Source organism: Rhinolophus hipposideros (assembly GCF_964194185.1).
Source record: "Rhinolophus hipposideros genome assembly, chromosome: 14".
In the NCBI taxonomy this organism is placed as follows: Eukaryota; Metazoa; Chordata; class Mammalia; order Chiroptera; family Rhinolophidae; genus Rhinolophus; species Rhinolophus hipposideros.
In genome coordinates, this window is record NC_138060.1 from 58,274,283 (window position 1) to 58,292,197 (window position 17,915).

The 17,915-nt window shown below is 40.8% G+C and overlaps 1 protein-coding gene across 4 annotated transcripts; it reads left to right on the top strand.

Moving 5' to 3' along the window:
- Positions 1-8,774: 8,774 nt before the first annotated feature.
- On the top strand, positions 8,775-17,502 carry ZNF660 (zinc finger protein 660). 4 transcript variants are annotated; one of them, XM_081073089.1, is made up of 4 exons: positions 8,775-8,872; positions 9,923-10,048; positions 11,015-11,105; positions 12,310-17,502. In XM_081073089.1, exon 4 carries the CDS (start codon positions 12,485-12,487, stop codon positions 13,478-13,480), a length of 996 nt encoding a protein of 331 aa, XP_080929215.1. In that variant the 5' UTR covers positions 8,775-8,872; positions 9,923-10,048; positions 11,015-11,105; positions 12,310-12,484; the 3' UTR covers positions 13,481-17,502. The 4 variants fall into 4 exon arrangements, with proteins under 4 accessions (XP_080929215.1, XP_080929216.1, XP_080929217.1 ...); XM_081073090.1 differs by having other exon boundaries at positions 8,812-8,865; XM_081073091.1 differs by lacking the exon at positions 8,775-8,872 and adding an exon at positions 8,883-9,374.
- Positions 17,503-17,915: the final 413 nt, after the last annotated feature.

A 17,915-nucleotide genomic window follows, 5' to 3' on the forward strand; every position in this document is an offset into this window, starting at 1 on the left:
TAAACAGATGAACTTGAGACTTATTGCCAAATGACCAGTCAGAGTACAGACACAATGCATGAATAACGTGCGCACTTGATAACAAAAAGACGTGGTTGTGTCTAATATGAATCGTCATAATTCAATACATTGTGTGTTGTAAAGGACGTGCTTAATGCACTTGTGTGAAATAAACGTTTTCTGAATTTTGATGCCTGCAATTTTTCGTCACTTTTGTGTGGACTATCATTCTTGACTGTCATTTTTGTTGCTACTCCTGTCTTGTAAGCCTTCAATTAACACTTGATTTAATGGTAGATTTAAAGGGAATAATATTTTGACCCCCAGACAAGATGAGTGCAAAAAGAAAGAGCTATTCCGTCGAGTACAAGAAAGGAATCGTGGAGGACTCTCGGGGCAAGAATCTTACGGCTTTCTGCAAAGAGAAGAAGTTGGATCTCCGAATGGTCCGAAAATGGCGAGCCGAGTACGATAACCTCAGTCAACAGGTAGACGAAGGAAATGCTAAGAAGCGCAAGTGTGGATCAGGTCGGCAACCATTGTTTCTTGAGCTGGAAGACATCATCTGTGAGTAGATTGCTGAAAGGAGAGCAAAGCCTTTGGTTGTGCACAGGGCTGATATTCAAGCATTTGTCCTTGCAATGGCACCACAGTTAGAAATATCCCCCGAAAAATTCAAAGCATCACAACACTGGCTGGATGGCTTCCTTCCACAATATGAACTGTCTCTAAGAAGATCTACCACACTGTTCTAGCTGGAAGATACTGAAGTTATTAAACATGCACTTGCATTCAAGTCCTTCGTTGATGGCCTCGATTTTTCTAAATGCCAACTCCAACATGATTGCTATGTATGAAACTACAGTGTTTATGGGCCAAGGATCTCAAATGACAATTGATTAGAGGGGTGCCTCGTCAATCTGCTACATTCCCTCCACTGGTTACGAAAGTGCACGTGTTATCTGTATTTTGGCAATTCATCTGGTTGGAAAGAGAGCCCCACCTCTAATCATCACTAAGGGCAAGAAAGATAAGGTTGAATGTGTTTCAGGCATTTATGTTCTTGAAACCGAAAAAGCCTGCTGCACACAAGCAGTTAATAAGGAAGTGGGTCAATTTAATGCTGCCACTTGTTTTGCGAGGTGGCCAGAGAGGTCTGCTAGTCTTGGATTCAGCCAGCACTCACTGCGCTAAAGACATGAAGAACTCCCTTGCAGAGAAAAGAATAGATCAAATAATGATTCCCTCAGGAATGATTGCCTATCTCCAGACTCTTGATACTGCAATAAGCAAGCCATTCAAGGAACATTTGCTCATGGATATCCATGACTACATTGAAAATAGAATGGAGAGAAATCAGTGTGGAAACTTTGTGAAGCCTAATCTGTAAGAGGTTATGACTTGGGTGAAGAATTCATGAGATAAAAATCACTGACAGCTGTGTTGCCAATGCACTACGAGCAGGCTACATGGACAAGAAGTGCTCATTTCAGGAGAGCTCCGTTGCTGGACATGAGAGGTTGGGGCCAATGATTTTACAGGAAATGGAGTCCAAAGAAATTCAAGCCGGAATTCGTAGTTTGCAGAGTTATGACAATGTTCCAGAAGAGGATGACATGACTATTTGAATAAATGTAGAATTTTGTACATGAATAAATGAATAAATGTAGATTGTTGTACATGAATAAATGTAGATTGTTGTACGTGAAAGAATAAGACATCCCCTGAAAATAAGCCCTAACGCGTCTTTTGGAGCAAAAGTTAATATGTTAACTTTAATATAATATATTCCTTCTGGGGAAATACAGTACTGTGGATCTAGTGGAGCCTCTGTCCATGTTCTCTATTGATTCTGAGTAATTTGTAAAAACTGAATGTGGAAAAGCCTTCAGTTGCAACTCATACTTTATTTTACCTCACTGACTCCAAATTGGGAAAAGATCCTATTCTTAAGGTAAGTGTGAGAAACAGTCACTTGTAGAAAAATAATCCACCAGTGACTGCTTACAAGAAATCCTACCCATTGTAAGTGGGAATGCCTTGGTTATAGTTTTGTTTTTTAATGTTTTTAATTTAATTTTTTAATTTTTTTAAATTAAATTTTTTAATTAAAAAAATTTTTAATTGGGGAATATTGGGGAACAGTGTATTTTTCCAGGTCCCATCAGCTCCAAGTCCTGTCGCCATTTTCAATCTTTGTCGCAGAGGGTGCAGCCCACTATCCCATGTGGAAATTGAACTGGCAGCCTTGGTAAAGAGCTCACACTAACCACCTGAGCCATCTGGCCACCCCTCTGGCAGCTCAGCGGCAGCTCATTGTCTTCAGTCTAGTAATGGAGGGTACAGGTCACCAGCTCATGTGGGAATCGAACCGGCAACCCTATTGTTAAGAGCTCATGCTCTAACCAGCTGAGCCATCCAGCCGCCCTATAGTTTATTTCTTGTTTCACATCAGAAAATCCACGTGGGTTAAGTCTTTTGGTTTTTGGCAGGCAAATCATTCATGCAGAACTATTTTGCACACATTTCTGAAAAATATTCCTGAAATAAGTGTGGAAATCTTTTAGTTTGAGCAAATAGCTTCTGCTGCATCTATGAATCCATGATGCAGAAAGAGAATATCAGTAAACAGTATAACAGAACACCCAGTTTATTTTTAAAAGTCAGAATTTATACCCGGGAGATGGGTATGACCCAGGTGGCCAAATATGGAAAAGGTGCTAGGAGCTGAACACTTTTTTACTGCTCAGACATACAAAGCAAAGATTCCACAGCTGTACTCTGCATCCCCAACCCTAATCTTTCAGCTTTTAAATCCATAGGGACGGTCGGGAGATTTTGGGTGCTAACAAGTTATTTTGAGTACTGTCCCATGATACCATCAAGGTGTTGACATCTTGGAGTGCTAGAAAAGATATATTCATGAAAACCTAATTGTTAGGGACAAATTGAATACCCACAGGGTGGCTTTTGCTCTATAGAAAATTAAAAACAAATACTCTACCCCTGACATTAGGACATGTTCAAGCCTTATGGGGCCTTGTAGAAGCACTTGCCCCAGCACAATAAAGGGAAGGTGTTAGGATGTCAGCTGTTCCGGGCACCTAACAGTGCAAGTGTTTGACCCAGGATAGGACATTGTAGACTTATTCTTCACTTACCCAGAACAGTTGCCCCACTAATACACGCACAGGGCCAAGGGCCTTGTACTTTACCCAAGTGGATGCTAAGTAGGATGAGTGTAGATTCCATTTTAAGGCATGTGAATGCTTTACATGAAAAGACAGAAGGAGAGACATGTATGATGCCTGGCCCCCTTTTCATATCTGGGGGTGTTCCTCAAGTGATACTTGGTTAGGAATTTACAGCTGAAACAATGTTTTTCCACCTTAGGTGGGCCAGTGCACAAACAAAATTTTCTAGGAATGAATATACAGGTGGCATTTTATGACAATACTAACAGATTTTTCCACAGTCTCTTTAAGTTACATTGTCTTGAATATGGATGATGCACTTACAAGATAGTTACCCTACTGGGCGCCATATGGATTGTGGATGGACATGTAACAGAGCCAACAGTCACCCAAGATTTGGGTATCATGCGAGTAATCACAGGACAATATCTATGTACCCCTAAGAGTGGATAAGGAGTGTCAACCATGGCTGCATGTTCAGGGTCACAGTACATGCTCAGGCACCAGGTTGTATACATTGATTAGATACTTTGATTCCCATTTGGGCAAAATTGAAAAATGTTGTATCTCCTCATCAAGACTGTTGCCCTCTGAGGGAGTAGCGACCAGAAAATTGCAATTGCACCATTCCTGAGGCAGCCCTGGCAAGTCAAAGAGCACGTCCTGATGTCAGGAAGAGGCCACTAGTGGAACCTCTCTAGTCAGTATTCAGGCTACCTCAGCAATGAACAGAAACTGATGATAGTCGAGCTCTAACTGGGGAGTCAAACCACTGGTGCCCCTAGGATTTGAGATGTGTGTGGCCTATTATAGGGCCTATTTGTGGAGAAGGTGGTCATGGCAGCTACCACAGTGCTAAACTGAAAGCCACTGACAACTATATTCTCCAGTCTAAGCTGTACATTTACTATGGCTATTCATTGTCAACACCTGTCCTAGTGAAGAGCACTGGAACAATGAGACAGTTGTTCTTTAAAAGACTCAAAAGAGAACCATTTGAGGAACTCGATAGACAACTCACGTCTTCTCACAGGTTCCCTAAGGCTGCCACTGAGATTGGATGTGTGGGATATTTGAACTACAGGACCAGCAACAACTAGATAATTCCCCCAAATCTGCAAGAACAAGAGAAGTTGCACATCTGGTTGGGGGCATCTGTTTTGTTTAGAGCAATATGCTTGAGTAAGAGTTATGAATAGCTTGTATTGAGGCAGAGGTAAAGGTGTGCTTCAAATATGAAGCTAGAATATCCTGTCCTATAATTAATACCAAGGGTCAAGCCATCCCCTGATACGCCACTTGCTCTGCATCTCCAGGTTATAAAACATCCTTTTCCCTCTTGGGGTGATCACCACCAAAGATGTTCCTCAAGAAGTCAGGTGTGTTAGTCGGCAAGGGCCACCATAACAAATAACACAGACTGGGTGGCTTATACAACAGAAATTTATCTTCTCACAATTCTGGAGCTAAAAGGTCCAGATCAAGGTGTCAGCAGGGTTCACTTCTGAGGCCTCTTTTCTTGGCTTGTAGATGTCCACCTTCTCCTATCTTCCCATGGTCTTTCCTCTGCTAGTCTGTGTCCTAATTTCCTCTTATAAAGACACTAGTCATATTAGATTAAGACCCACCCTAATGACTTCATTTAATCTTTATTACCACTTTAAAGGCTCTATCTCTAAATATAATCACATTGTGAGGTCCTGAGGGTTAGGATTCCAACACATGAATTTGCAGGGGACCCAATTTAGCCCATAATAGGGGTTTTGTGGTTTTGTGGGGGAGGTTTTGTTTTTGTTTGTTTTGGTATAAATTTAACTGAAGGTTAAGTCTGGATTGACCTGCCGATATGGAGAGTTGGCCTTATTCTTAGGTGAACAAATTATCCTTTAGGTTGAACACCATGGCTGCTGCCTCCTGGGTTGTATTTCAAATGGCTCCTCAATCTGTATTTTACTTCCAGTTTAAACCTGGACTTTGAGCACTATGGCAGGCACATGAATGGTTCTCTGTTGTGGTTTCCTTAGTTTTTGTTGTTAACACTTTTATTGAAATACAATTCACATACCATACAATTCATCCATGTAAAATGTACAGTTCAGTGGTTTTTTAAAACTTTTTTTTTTTTTAAGGAGAGTGCAGCTCACAGTGGCCCATGTAGGGATGGAACAAGCAACCTTGGTGTTATTAGCACCACACTCTAACCAACTCAGCTAACCGGCCACCCCCCAGTTCAGTGGTTTTGATATATTTACGTATGTGTACAACCACCAGCGGTCAGTTTTAGAACATTTCCATCACCTCAAATAGAGCTCCCCTACACTTTAACTATCCCTCTCCTTGATCCACCCCACACATACACCAGCCTTGATGTTGTTTTGTTTCAACTTTTTATCATAGAGGATTTTTACTATACACACAAAATACAAAGAAAGAAAAAGACAGAGAAGAGAGAGAGAGAGAGAGAGAGAGAGAGAGAGAGAGAGAGAGAGAGAGAGAGAGAGAGAGAAAGAAATTAAGGGTTGCATGTAATGCAGTAAGTTCTAACACAACCTGTGAAGCAAAGATTTAACTTGAATCTAATTAAGCCCCTATTCTTACTTTCCAATTTATAGGAAATGTAGGGGGATATGATGATGAAACAATCAGAAAAATTCATGATTTGTGATTTATACAATATGAGACACTTTATGACACTATTGGCCTAGACTCTTCAAAAAGTCGGTGAAATGAAAAAATGTCACTCAACTGTTGTAGATTAAAAGGTTCTTCAGAGACACTACAACTAAGTGTAGAGGGTGAACTTTGATTAGAAAATATCTCTAGAAAATATTTAGGTAATAATGGAGACATTGGAATATGGAATGGATATAACATTTAATAGTCCACTTGATGGTAGAATTATTTTTAAGTTTCTTAAGTGTGACCGTTATATTTTGGTTATGTAGAAGAAATGTCCTTATTCTTAGGAGATGCATATTGCAATATTTAGGGTTGAAGGGTCGTAATCTCTTCAACATTTTCAAATGGCTCAATGATAACAAGTAAAATGTGTGGTGTGTGTGGAGAGGAAAAACTAATGTGTCAAAATGTTAACAATTGTTGAATCTAGCTAGAGGGAATATGTATGTTCAAAAGTTTCAAAATAAAGTTTGAAAAAGGTAAAGGGTATTATGGAGCACTCATTATAACGCAATACCCTTTGGGAGAAATGCAATCTGTGGATTGAGGCAGTGTGGCAGTAGATAAAAGAACATAGGATCTGTAGTCAGAAGACCCGGTCCACGTTTCAAATTGTCCATGACTTGCTGCGCAACCATAGCAAATCATTTCATATACCCAGGCTTTAGTTTCCTCATCTAGAAAATAAGGATAATATTATGTCATAAAATTACTCAGGCTTAAGTTAGTTAATGCCAATGGAAGCCCTTTATAACTTGTGAATAAATATATGTTATAGTAGTAAGTCCCATTCACTTTTACAGTTTTGAAGTATCTTTTCATATTTTCCTATAGCCTGAGAGACAGCCTCAAGTAGATCGTGAATTCCCAAAGGGAAGTGCTGTGTTACCACCATTGTGATCGACAAAGTAAGATCTGACTAACCAGATATTGATTGCATTTACCCAAATATAAGTTGGAATTTCTTTGGCTGGCAGATGTCATGATAAAGATTGAAATTGCTGAATGTTTAGGCAATGTGAACCCCCAAAATACCCTGATTCTGGACAGTGACATCATTCTGGACTGAATGAATAGATTTTTGTCAGAAAAAAAATATGCTTGTGGATAAAGGCAACAAGTTGCATTAGGGGCCCTGGAATTTGTGTTGTTAACATGTCCCAGTTATTCTCTCTAAAATTTGAGAACAACTGGGGCTAGAAGATTAATGAATTATCATTATCCCCTGGGACCAGATGTGGAGTTAACAGCTTGAATCAGAATTAATGACCCCTCCCCAAAATAAAAGAAAAACAAAAGCAAGTTAGTTATAACTGCCCAAATGTACATGAATATTTTTCTTCAGTGTTCCTAACATAGTGGCAATAGCACTATGCTCCTGAGTTCTACTTCCAGCTCAACTGGGGGTATGAACTTGTATGGATCTTAGCATTTCTCTGAATCTATGTCTCTCAGTTTCCTGTAGAAAATGGCAGAGTTATTATGCCACTTACATGAAATGATGGATATGAAAGCTCCTGGTATACTTAAAGTATTCAGTACATATTTGTTGATTGATGAGCTTCAAAGTCCAATTGTCAAGTGACTTCTTTACAATAATTCCCTAGATTATCCATTCTGCCCTATAGTGATACCTCCTAAATTTATATCTCTAGCTGTGATTTCTTCACCTGACTTCTATTCCAACTGCCCATTTGACATTTCCTCTTGGATGTTTAATTGGCATCTTTAACTTAATACATTCAAAACAAAACTGTTGATCCCTCTCCTTAAACTCATTTTTCTTTCAGTCTACTCTATTTCCAAAAGGCAATCGTATTCTAGTCATTCAGATCAGTAACCATGGAGTCACCCTTAACCAACATCCAATTCATTAGCAAGTCATGCTGCCCATGCCTTCAAAATACATGCAGAACCATTTTGCATCAGCTCCACTCCATTACTTCTAAGCTAATCCATGCCAGTATCGTTTCTCATCTGGAATACTGCAGTAGTTTATTAATTTTTCTACTTCTACTCTTGCCCACCTTCAGACTTCTCAGTAGAGCAACCAGAAAAAATATTTAAAATGTGATGTCATGGAATGAAACTTTCATGCAAGGTTTATGTCAGCATGGATTGAGAGCAAGAAATTAAAAATGTATAGGAACAGGTTTCTTGGCTCCTTTCATATCTGATAGCTAATAAATCTTTGAACATGTGGCAGGGGGAAAAAGGTAGGATCATGTCACTCCTTTGTCCCCAAACCCTTCAATATTATTCAGGATACATCCAAAGCCTGATCTGAAATGTGTGCCCTCCCTTCCTCCTGTTTTAAGGTCTTCGCTTCCTGATGTTCCCTCTGTCAGGAACACTCTTCCCCGAGATACCCACATGTCTGAATTGCTCACTTCCTGTCATCTGTAAAATAGTCCCACCATGATCTCTCTCTCTCTTTCTCCCCTTATTTACTACTACGTTCTACCTATTTATTATTGTGGCTCCTGAGTTGAAGTTAAGCTTTAGGAGGTAGCGAGCGAGTTCACTTTCTTCACTACTGTATCCGCAGAGCCTGGTGCAGTGACATGGTAAGCACCCCAAAGTTATTTTGTATGCTGCCGATAAATGATAGCTGAGCCTAGCTTTGAGGCTGTAAGACACGGGATCTGTGGAAGGAAACATGACCTCCGCTCAGAAGCCAGAGCTGGCGGTGTGGCTTTAGGGAGCCTCTGACCCACGCTCACCCCTTCCAAAACCCTCCTCCTATTGGCTGAAATCTCCCAGCCTGGGTCCTCCCAGCCAATGGTAGGGCACAAATTGAGCGGGAGGCGGGGTCAGAGCGCTCGCGGACCCGGCAGGCAGCGAGGGGGAGGGAGGACTCCTAGCACCTGGCACAGAGATGCAGAAACCTCCTGATGCCTAGAAGGGCCGGAGGGTTAGGATGGGAGTTAGCGGGGGTCGGTGACGTAATTCCTCCTGCGCTTTGTTCCAAGATGTGGGTCAGGCGCTTTCGGTGAGGGGTATGTGCAGCCTGGCGTGGGGGTTCGGGCCGGGTTCTGAGAGTGGGTGGGGGGTACAGGCCGGGAGCCAGGCCTCCTCCACTGCTGCCCGCTGCAGAAACGGGGATGCGGCAGCTCAAAGGGTCGTTGTGGGCCTCCCCCGCTCATCGTTCGGCGCTGCCCCTTTGTTTTGGGTCTCGTCTCCCACTCGGCGTAGCTGCCAGCTCGGACCGGGCTGGTGGTGTTGACAGAACTGTCATCCCCACCCCTAGCCGGGGCACCGCCCTGCTAATAGCTGTTGAAGTCCAGCCCAGGCTCCCAAAGGACTCTACAACCCCCGAGTGTTTGATTCAGATCACCAGTCCAATCCCCGCTGTGTTCCCAGTGAGAAAACGGACCCAGAGAGCAAGGCAGCGTCTTGCCCAAGGTTTATTCATTCATTCAACAAATACTTAATTGAGCATCTACCTGAGTGTGCTAGGTCCTGGGATTACAGTTGTGTACAAGGCAGATCTGTATTCAGGTACGAGAAATGCAACAAGCTTGAAGGGTTAGAAGCAGGGTCTGGGAATCTGGAGGGGGGAAACACAAAACATGTTGAGGCCTAGTGATCCTAAGAGATGGGTAATGATTTTTAAAAGTCTCCTTCTAGCATCCTTTTAATATTTTATCTCTTCCTGTTTCTCTAAAGACACTTGACTCAGCAAAATTCCCCTCTCATCTCTCTTCTGCAAACTTGCATTAGAAAGCTGAATTGCAGAGAGCTCAGCTGGATATTGTATTTTGCAGTTAGAGAATATGGAGACTTCTAGATATAAAAGGACAGATTGAATGGGGGTGACTGTGGTGTGATGGAATAGGATTTCCTTCACACACAGAGAGCTTGTCTCTCAGTAGTCGTGTGGCCTTTGGCAAGTCATTCAACCTCTATGAGCTTCATTTCTTCGTCTTGAATGATCACCCTTACTGCTCACAGTTCAATAGGAAGGGAAGTTACCCAAGGAGGGGACACTGCCTTGAGTGTCCACTGGGAATACAGTACTCAGAGGACTCAGTCGTTTCTGTTTACAGTGATTCAAGAACCCATTAGGAATTTCCTCACCAAGCCCAAGGAAGACATCAGGCAAGCTCTGCTGGGCAGATCCTTTGGAGTGAGGCGACTGTGCACGAGGGAGTGAGTGATCTCTATCTCTCCAGGTAGGTGAAATCTAGACTGTGAAATCAGTCTGGAGGCAGAAATCCTGCCTGCTAGAGAATATGGGGACCAGGACTGAAAGGAAGCATTTCTGGATGGTTATTTATTGAGGAGGAGAGAAACTGAGAAGTGGGAGAGGGGCCTCTGGATCTTGAGGAGTCGAGTTTTGGGATGGGAGGAAGGGTGATATAGTAGAACTCAAATGTGGGTGTCAGGAGACTTGGACTTGAATCCCAGCTCTCCTCTAATTTCCAGTTTCCTCATCTCTACATTATGACATAAGACTAGGTGGCCTGGGAGGTTCCTTCCAGCTCTGATGTTCTGAGCATAGTTGGACTAGGTCAATCTTGTAGGGAATTTAGGCCCTTCCGTAGCCCTGTTGAGACAGAATTGCCAAGAATGTAAATTCGCGGTCATGATGTTCAAACAATATGAAGCACAGAAGGAAAGAGCAGGTGGAGGAGTGATGAGGGTGGTGGTCACGTGTGGAGGGTGCACTTCTCACCATTCCTACACCCAGAGAGAGTTAGAGTCCTGAACTTGTGTGATTTAACACTTCAAATCACACAACATTTACACAGCTCCCTTTGGGCCAGGCACTGTGTGGAATCCACATATGAATATTGTGAGCCCTTCTCTCTGGGGGCTGGGAGCTTAGTGTGTATGTGGGAGGAGGAGGGACATAGACACACATACACGTAGTTCTAGTAGGAGGCAACTCGAGTTTATATTAGATTTGTGATGGTGTTTTTTGAAGTACAGAAATTTTTATATGGTCAAATCTTATCAGTTTTGCTGTGATGGTGTCAGTCTTTATTTTATGCTTAAGGCTTGCTTAGGCCTTTCTCTCCCTGAGAGCAACTAGTCCCCTGATATTTCTTTTCTCTTTTTCTTTTTTAACACATCACTCATCTGTCTCTCTGGAATTTATTTTCAGCTTTTGTCTCTTATTCCTCATTCCATTGCAGTTAATTAATAACCAAGGATCATGTGACCACTCTTCTGAGGGATCTGAACAGGAAGATGATGCTGGCGAATTAAAGGAATACAATCTCCTAGGTAAAAAACCAAAACAAAAAAAACTCTCTCTCTCTCTCTCTCTCTCTCTCTCTCTCTCTCTCTCTCGCTCTCTCTCGCTCTCTCTCGCTCTCTCTCTCTCTCTCGGACTCTGTCCTTGATGGGTTCCTCACAGCCTGAAATGAATGGTGCTCCTGTGAGCAGAACTGTCATCCATCAGTCTCAGGGATTTGTGGATCACAGATCTGTGGGGCCTCATTAGTTCTCATCCATTTGCCAGTTGTGCTTGTGTGCACAGTTCCCTGGATATCCCTAATGTCCTGCTGGCCCTATGGCCTCATCTGTCCCTCTTCCTACTTCTCTAGCCAACACCCCACATCCCCAGTGCCTGGGGATTCTTCCAGAATTTCTGAGGGACTTCGTATCCATTCAGGCAAAGGGCAAATAGTTAAGTTTCCTTTTGATAAAACTATATCCTCAAAACTAGCCCTCACTGATCTCCTGACAAGTCTTGCTTCCTCCTTAGGTTGCCCAGAACCACCCTGGGGTTCCTTAAAATACATCATTGTGCATTTCTCTGTCTCCCTACCTGTCCTTCTAACCCAAATCTCTATCTTAGCAAGCTTCTACATTTTGATCACTTCCTTTGTCTTATTTTCAAATTTGGAATAATTGTGTTACCACTTATGAAGATAGAGCCTGAGAACACGAATGTAGACAGGGGTCTAGTACCTGGAATAGAGCAAAAAAATGAAATCTTAGTTAACACCGTACTATGGAATCCAAGTTGCTGTTCTATAAAACAATTTTTGAGCACCTATTTTGTGCCAGCCACTGTATCATAAGTACTAGGGGAATAAGTCAGCAAGAAGTAAAAGCCAAAGTAATCAGAAGATTAGTCATTTGAGCTACTGAACTAGAGACCAGATTAGAGTTAGGTGGCTCCAATACTGGGAGTAGAGCAAAGACAGGAAGAAACCAGGGTGGATTTGATAGTACTCATTGCTCATTCTGATGCTGGCCCTGTTGGGCTACTGTTAGGCCCTGGCTTTTCCCTTTATCTTGGCCTCTAACTTCATTTTTCTAACTTCATTTTTCTCATCTTTTTCGATCAGTTCCCACTGCCTCTGCACTTTCTCTTCCATGTGAGATTGTGTGATCTACCACATCTTGGTATCTTTGGATAGTTCTCCTTCCTCTACTATAGAGAACAGATGATATGTACAATTTCTGTTTCTTCTGTCAGATGGTGCAACTGGAACTGAGGAGGTGTTGATTCCAAAATATTCCTGAAAAATCAGAATCTCGTAATTTCAAGAGAACGCCACAGAGGTGTTGCCAAAGAAGTAAAAATGTAGAAAGCTCCACTGAAGGGAAAGAGAAGACTCAGGAGGCCACTGGTATGCTCCGAGCAAGAGAAAATGAGAAGAAAGACAAGAAACTTCAAACATAAGACAGTTAAAGAAAATAAAACACTAACAGAAGTGAGTGACCAAGAATCTGAAAAAGATGGTAGTCAGTGCTCTGACCCTGCAAGAAATGAGAGAATTCAAGCTGAAAAGAAACAGTACATGTGTACTGAGTGTGGGAAAGCCTTTAGTCAGAGTGCAAACCTTACGGTACATGAGCGAATCCACACAGGAGAGAAACCCTATAAGTGTAAGGAGTGTGGGAAAGCCTTCAGTCATAGCTCCAACCTTGTTGTCCATCGGCGAATCCACACTGGACTGAAGCCCTACACATGCAGTGAATGTGGGAAATCTTTCAGTGGTAAGTCACACCTCATTCGACACCAGGGAATCCACAGTGGGGAGAAAACCTATGAATGTAAGGAGTGTGGGAAAGCTTTTAGTCGGAGTTCAGGTCTTATTTCACATCACCGAGTTCACACTGGGGAGAAGCCCTACACTTGTATCGAGTGTGGGAAAGCCTTTAGCCGTAGTTCAAACCTTACTCAACATCAGAGAATGCACAAAGGAAAAAAAGTTTACAAATGTAAGGAGTGTGGGAAAACATGTGTTTCTAATACAAAGATTATGGACCATCAGAGAATTCACACAGGGGAGAAGCCTTATGAATGTGATGAGTGTGGGAAAGCTTTCATCTTAAGGAAGACCCTTAATGAACATCAGAGACTTCATCGTAGAGAGAAACCTTACAAATGTAACGAGTGTGGGAAAGCTTTTACTTCTAATCGAAACCTTATTGATCATCAGAGAGTTCACACTGGAGAGAAACCCTATAAATGTAATGAATGTGGAAAAACCTTCAGGCAGACTTCTCAAGTTATTCTACATTTGAGAACCCACACGAAGGAGAAACCCTATAAGTGTAGTGAGTGTGGGAAAGCTTATCGTTATAGTTCACAGCTTATTCAACACCAGAGAAAACATAATGAGGAGAAAGAAACCTCATAAATAATATCTATTATTGGCGGTGGCACTAACTGCTATTTTTCAGAAAAGCAATTTTTCAGCATTATCAACCTTAATTCTATTTCTAAGAATCCATACAGGGAAAGTAGTCAGAAGTAGACACAGATTAACAGAAGAGATAGTCATGCAGCGTGGTATATATCTGAAGGAAGAAAACTAGATTTTCAACAGTACAGGGTTTAATGAATGATGGTCTATCCATATAATGGTTTTGCAGCCATTATACGAGTAAACATTTTCAAAGAATATTTAATTTCATGGAGGAAATGACTTAGATAAAATTGAAGATAATGAAAAAACAATGAAATCTGATCCAAATTAAAATATATATATATATATGTATAGGAAAAAAACGGGAATAATACCAAACCAAAATGTTAACAGTGATTATCTCTGGGTGATAGGATTATAGGTGATTTCTATTTTCTTCTTTATACTTTTCTATGTTTTTTTAGATTTTTCTACAATGAGAATGTACTAATTTTATATTCAGGAAAAAAGTACAGTATTTTTTGAAATGCAATGATTGCATGCTTATTTGCGCTCACCAATTTCAGGAAAGGCGCATAGACCACAGACCCTACGGTCTTGGAATTGCACCCTAATACTGGCACTTGGTAGCAAGGGAACCACGAGCCAGTCACTTCCTTTTAGAGTCTATTCCCGGTTTAGTAAAATCATGAACATTAGTCATTGGCCTTTCTCAGTTTTAAGATAAGCTGAATTTATAGTTGTCAACAAAATGTATAATCCACTTACTTAATCACTCTTAGATTAAAAGAACACAGCAAAAATTTCCTATGTCCTTCTCTCCCACAGCTATAGAAGGATCTGCAGATAATAGAGAACTGCCTAGGCTCCATCTTCAATATACATGTACTAGAAAAAAAAAAGGGTCTTTATGCAATTGAAACAATTGCAAGTTCGTAACTTGTAAAGAGATAGAGTCAGCATAATCTAAAACTAGAGGAAGACTCTGCCTTCAAATGTTATGTAGAGCCTAGTAGCTAAAAGTGTAGACATTGGGGTCAGAAATATGTGTTCTAATCCCAGATCTGCTACATACTATCTTGTCAGTTTTGGACAAGTCACTTAGCTGCTCTTAGCCTCAGACGTATCTGTAAAAAGGGATTAAATTACCTACCTCACAGGGTTGTTGTGAGGATTAAATAAGATAATGCATGAAATGTGTGACAAGCCTGGTACTTGGTAAATAATAATTGCTTATGTTTAGGACATTGGAACAGTGTTTCTAAACACTTAGCAAGAGTGATTCAAGAAAAGTTTTACCCAAGGTAGCATTTAGGATATTTTCAGGTATAATGGACACAATGCCAAGTACTAGTAGCTTGAATGTTAAAAACATTGTTTACTTAAGGGGAAATCTAGAGGTAAGCAGTTCCAAATTTGGTTTGGCAATGCAGCAATCCATCCAACTTCCACCTGAACTCTATAATTTTCAGCATATTGGCTTTCATTTTTTGCAACCTCGTTGCAAAATGGTGGCTACAGCTGCCAGCTCTTTCTTCACACAACTCCTTCAAAGGCAGGAAGTAAGGAAAGGAGCTGAGATGTTCTCATCTGGTCCCTTTCTCCTTTTATCATTGAGAAAAGCCTTTCCCAGAAGGATGAAGGGATGCTGAGCTGTCCAGGTGCTCACTAGCTTCTGCCTTTCTTTATGTTCAGCCCTCTGAGAAGGCCTTAGCCCATTTTCAAACAGTACTTTAAACTTTTAAATGTTTAGCTCAAAATCTGTCTGGGAACACTTAGAATGTTCCCATACTTAACTCAGCTATTGCTCTTTATATACAGTGAGTCCCTAAGCCTAATGCCATGAAGCACATAATGATGTGTTGTTTCAGAAATTATTGAGGATACGTTATCTCATTTAATCCTCATAACATTAGTACAAGAAAATTGAGTCTCAGTGAGGTTAGGCTAGTAAGTGCTTGGAGCCAGGATTTGAACTCAGATCTGACTTTGAAGTCCATGCTTTCTTCCTTATGCCGAAGTGCCTCAGCCCGCCATGGTGGTTCTATATGTGAGTGGGAGACCAGTTGAGATTCTTCTGGGTAGCCACTTCTATGAAAGGTGAGTGTATCTGGATAATTATTTCATCATGATTTCATAAGGAAGATGTGATCAGTCTTTTCTGAGTTAGATTTATGGCCTTGTAATTTAGTTTTAAGGATTACATATTTCTTCCTTGCTGTTACTGGAAAGAAATGAAGAATGGAAGAAGGAAGGGTATATTTGTGTAAAAAGAGATTGTTTGGTTTTGTTCTATTTTCATAGGATAGTGGCTTACACATACTTTTGTGATATAATAGTCCCTTTTTGCATAGTTATTCAAAGGAAGGTTTGGAGACTCTGAAACAGATTTGCTGCTTTCAGGGGATAGAACTGAACCATCAGTCACTGTTAGGTAGAGAATTCCCCAAGAGTGGGTGGACATGAGGGTAGTGTAACCCCCATGTGGCACTGGCTAAACAGAACAGCAGTAAGGGCGCTTCCATCATCTTTCCCTTGTCACGTGTCCTTTTAAAATTAAAGGGGTTTGTAATTAATATTCCATGTCTTTTGTCATGCCAGCCATCTTTACCTGCTGATCACCTGTGTGGAAATTCCCCATGGCTAATTTCTACTGGCTCTGCCAAAACTGCTTTAAGGAAACAGCTCTCTGTGTGCCTCTCAGGGGTTATTTTCTGAGCATTAATTGTTGGTGAGTTAAGTTCTTGATGCTTCCTGTATTGCTGGGCAGGTATTGTCTGACCAAAACATTTTCCTATCAGTGTGTCATAGTGTCTGGGTTTTTTTCTTCAAATAGGCTTTTTCATCTTAAAAAACTTTATGATTGATCTTGGAGAATAAATACCTCTAGGAAGGGTACCATGTCATCTCAAACCCAGAGATATGAATACAAATCTTCACATTTCTTGCCCCAGGAAAGCTAAGACAATTAACCCTTGAGAAGGCCCTCACCCATCTTCTAGGCTGATCCTTGTCTGGAGCTGCAGGAGTAAACCTTGTCAAGTAGTCTCTGTGACCTTTCAGATAAATATTCTGCAATATATTTTGAATTAACCACCCACCTTCCTCCAGGAGTCTACCAAGACCGCTAGTTGTTTAGTTCAGTCAGAGTTTACGTAAGCAGTTCTTTCAGACCCTTTCGTGATACCTTCTGGAATTCAGAGTATGTCTTTGAGTGTGTTGTTTCAACCTCCTGTTCAAATGGAAACCTGGTTGTTCCCTAATAGCAGTGCTTCCTCTGCAGTCCCTCAGTTGCTAGTTTTTGTTTCTCAATCCATTTCTCTCTCTGTACTGCCATTTCTTTATTCCCCATCAAAAACCTAGCTCTTTTGAAATGTACGTCACTAAACTACTGTGTCTTACTTGTCCCTGTTCTTGTCATCTACTGGCTTCCTGTGCACTCACATTTATTTATGTTTTTAGTATCTTGAATATTCCTGAGGAATATGAAGAGGGAACATTTTTAGCCACAGACATCCTGGTTGTATAGAATTGCTCTTGTGTATAGAATTGGAATAGAAATATATTTGTCTCTTTTTAGTTGAGAGAAGTGTGAATTAAAGTCTCATTTTTACATAGCCTTGATTGAAGGGAAATACGAAAGACAAAAAAATCAATGCATAGAGAGTGTCTCCATAGGCTTAGAGATATTTTTCATTGATGGTGTGTACTGTGTTAGGTCTTACTTGGACCTGAGAAGAAAATTGGAACCACAAATAGCTTTACATAGCTGAGTCATTCCATTGAATCTAAATCCCACTGGACTAAATTTCATTTCAGCTCTGTATCTTCAGTGACAGACTTCCTTTTTTGATTTTTTTCCATTCAATAGAAATAAAATAGTATACTCATACTGTTAGTTTTTTTTTTTTTTTAAGAAAATAGACTTACCACTGATGTTATAAAACTGGAGTCATCAAACTGTTTTTGCAGGAAATAGTTATAATTCTGCCAATAAATATCTGTTATTTACTTGTTATAAATATCACTGATTTTTTTTCTTTTCACTTCCTTCCTTTGTTCAGTGTGGGGTAAAAAACAGTTCCATTTGCATTTTCTTTCAGAAAATGCTGCCATATTTGCAATGTTGGTTTCGCCACAAAATTGAGCAAAATTCATGGTTTTAAAAGCTATAATAGAACAGTATGGCAAGCTAGATAATCATAAAGCCCTTTGGCTACAAAACAACCTAGAAATGTTGGATAAAACTTACACATCCTTTAAAAGGACTTTCAAGAAAGTGACATAAATCCTCAGAGCCTAAAACGAAGAGTAAGGGAATTTAGAAAGGTAAGTGGGTGATGATGCCTTATGGCCGTGAGGCAGTTTGGTGATCTTGGTCCATGGGACTTAGATTTTTATGAGCTGCCAGGGCAGGATTTTCTTT

Coding starts and splice junctions, on each gene's coding strand:
- ZNF660 (XM_081073089.1), top strand. CDS start 12,485: ATGAGAAGAAAGACAAGAAACTTCAAACATAAGACAGTTAAAGAAAAT.